Genomic DNA, 2,010 nt, shown 5'->3' on the forward strand with positions numbered 1-2,010 from the left:
GGCCCCCACCGAGCCACTTGACGTTGCGCGCGCCCACCACCCCAGGCACCACCGCGCGCAGCGGGCCGCCGTGGTCCCGGGGGATGGGGGCGCCGTTCATCTCGTAGGCCAGCAGCACGTCGCCGCGGGGGTCAAGGGCCTGAGGTGTGATGGTTGGGGTGACAAGCACAGGGGGGAGGGGGGAGGAGTCTGGGGTCCGGGCTCGTGCTGTGATGTCAGACGCCGTGCGGAGCGGATTGGCGGCAGTGGAGGAGTGTCCGACAAGCACGAGCACACGAGCATGTGAAGCCTGCACAAGCGTGCACACACACACACACATGCACTTTTCACACACTCGACGTATGTGCTTTGCCTCACTCGCACACACACACACACACACACACACACACACACACACACACACACACACACGTGCGTCCATACACACATGGTCAACTTGCACTACCACACTGTATACAGCTCTTCTTCAGCAAACAGGCGTGTGCGAGCACACCGCATTTGTGCACAGACTGACGCAGTGAGGCGGCGCTCAGCGCATCCCCAACCACGACAGTCACCTTGTGCACAGGGATGGAGGCCATGTAGGGCACGCCGCTCTCATCGACGTCCAGCCCGATGAAATGGATGTGCGCCACAGACGCGTCATCAGGCGACAGCCCTGCCGCGGAGACGGATGAGAGGGCGGAGCAAGACATATAAGCAAGGGACGGCAGCTCTCGGCCGCCCGCGGCGATGCGCCGGCAGGCGAGCCGCTGTGGGCGACCCAGGCCGCGCCGGGAGGGTGGCAGGGGGCGCTCGAGGGTCCGCCGCAGCCCGAGCACGCACGCTTTTGAGCGCAACCAGCTCCAAAGCATGCAAGTCCGTTCCGGCTCCCAGTAGCGCCTCCCGAAATTCAGGGGATGCCCTAGTCCACCCTCCGCCGGCGTGTTGATGTTCAACTTCGCCCCGCCCTACCATGGCAACCCTTCATCGTCGCCCGGCCCCATCGTCGCAGCCCACCCCCTCCCCCCGCTGCCTCCTGCCGGACCCCTTTGCCCCCTCACCCGCCGCCTGCAGTACGTCCCGCAGCCTCACGCCCCCCCAGACCGCAGTGCCGATGGCGCCTGCGTCCCAGTCAAGCCCCTTGATGCGCGCACCACTCGACCTGGGTGCAGGTGTGTGTTCGTGTATGCGGGTCGGGGGTTTTGTATGTGTGTGTGTGAGAGACAGAGAGAGAGAGAGCAAATGAGTAATCATGTTTTGGGCAAAAAGTAATGTCGCAGGGCAGCTGAACTTGGTTGCGTATTCAGGTGCATGCACAGATGCATGTATAACACACACACACACACATACACACACATACACACACACACACACAAACACACACACACGCCACGACAATGGCTGTCTTTCGCTCACCCTGGGCAGGGGATCGCCTTCATCTCTGCGCGCCGGTTGCCGGCGCACTCGATGGTGGCCACCACTGTGGTGTGCTTGAACCTCGCCTTGAGGTCCTCTACAGACAGCTTGACGGCGCGCACGCCATGACCCTCCACCTGCCAAGTGGTTGGGATTTAAGGGGGCTCCTTGGGCGGGGTCAGAGAAAATGGAATGGAACGCACTGACGTGGCGCAGCGTCAAAGGGGGCAGCGTGAGCCCTCCTGCGGTGCGACTGCGGGCGTGGTGGCAGCATGCGCTCCCCTGTCGGGCCCCACGTGCCCAAGTTGAGTGTTGTGAAGCCCAACGGGTCGGCCTTGGTCCCGTCCATTCAGGCCGTGTGGCCGTTTCTTATCCCAGCAACACTCCCCTGCCCAAAATCCGCAGCCGCTCACCCCGGGCCCCCCCGCCCGCCCTTCGACCCCGGGGCGCCAGGGCGCGGCTCACCGACACGGCGAACGCCGCCTCATCCACCACGGGGACCGGCAGGTGGTGCCTCACGTAAAACAGGTCAGTGGGGGTCACCAGGTGGTCTGCCAGCAGGTCTAAGGGCGTCTCCGCGTTGAAGGGCTTGGCGGAGCGCACCACCAGGGC

The 2,010-nt window shown here is 64.1% G+C and overlaps 1 protein-coding gene across 1 annotated transcript in view; it reads right to left on the bottom strand.

The window, feature by feature from the left end:
- MNEG_5285 (sulfite reductase) overlaps positions 1 to 695 on the bottom strand; it is a gene marked incomplete at both ends in the record, with an annotated part of 2,572 nt that extends 1,877 nt beyond the window's left edge. The window contains 2 exons of the mRNA XM_014046244.1: positions 10 to 139; positions 546 to 695. Coding sequence (XP_013901698.1) covers positions 10 to 139; positions 546 to 695 — 280 coding nt within the window. The remainder of the gene's footprint in view (positions 1 to 9; positions 140 to 545) is intronic.
- Between the last annotated feature and the right edge of the window lie 1,315 nt (positions 696 to 2,010).

This window comes from Monoraphidium neglectum, assembly GCF_000611645.1.
Source record: "Monoraphidium neglectum strain SAG 48.87 unplaced genomic scaffold scaffold00778, whole genome shotgun sequence".
Lineage (NCBI taxonomy): Eukaryota > Viridiplantae > Chlorophyta > Chlorophyceae > Sphaeropleales > Selenastraceae > Monoraphidium > Monoraphidium neglectum.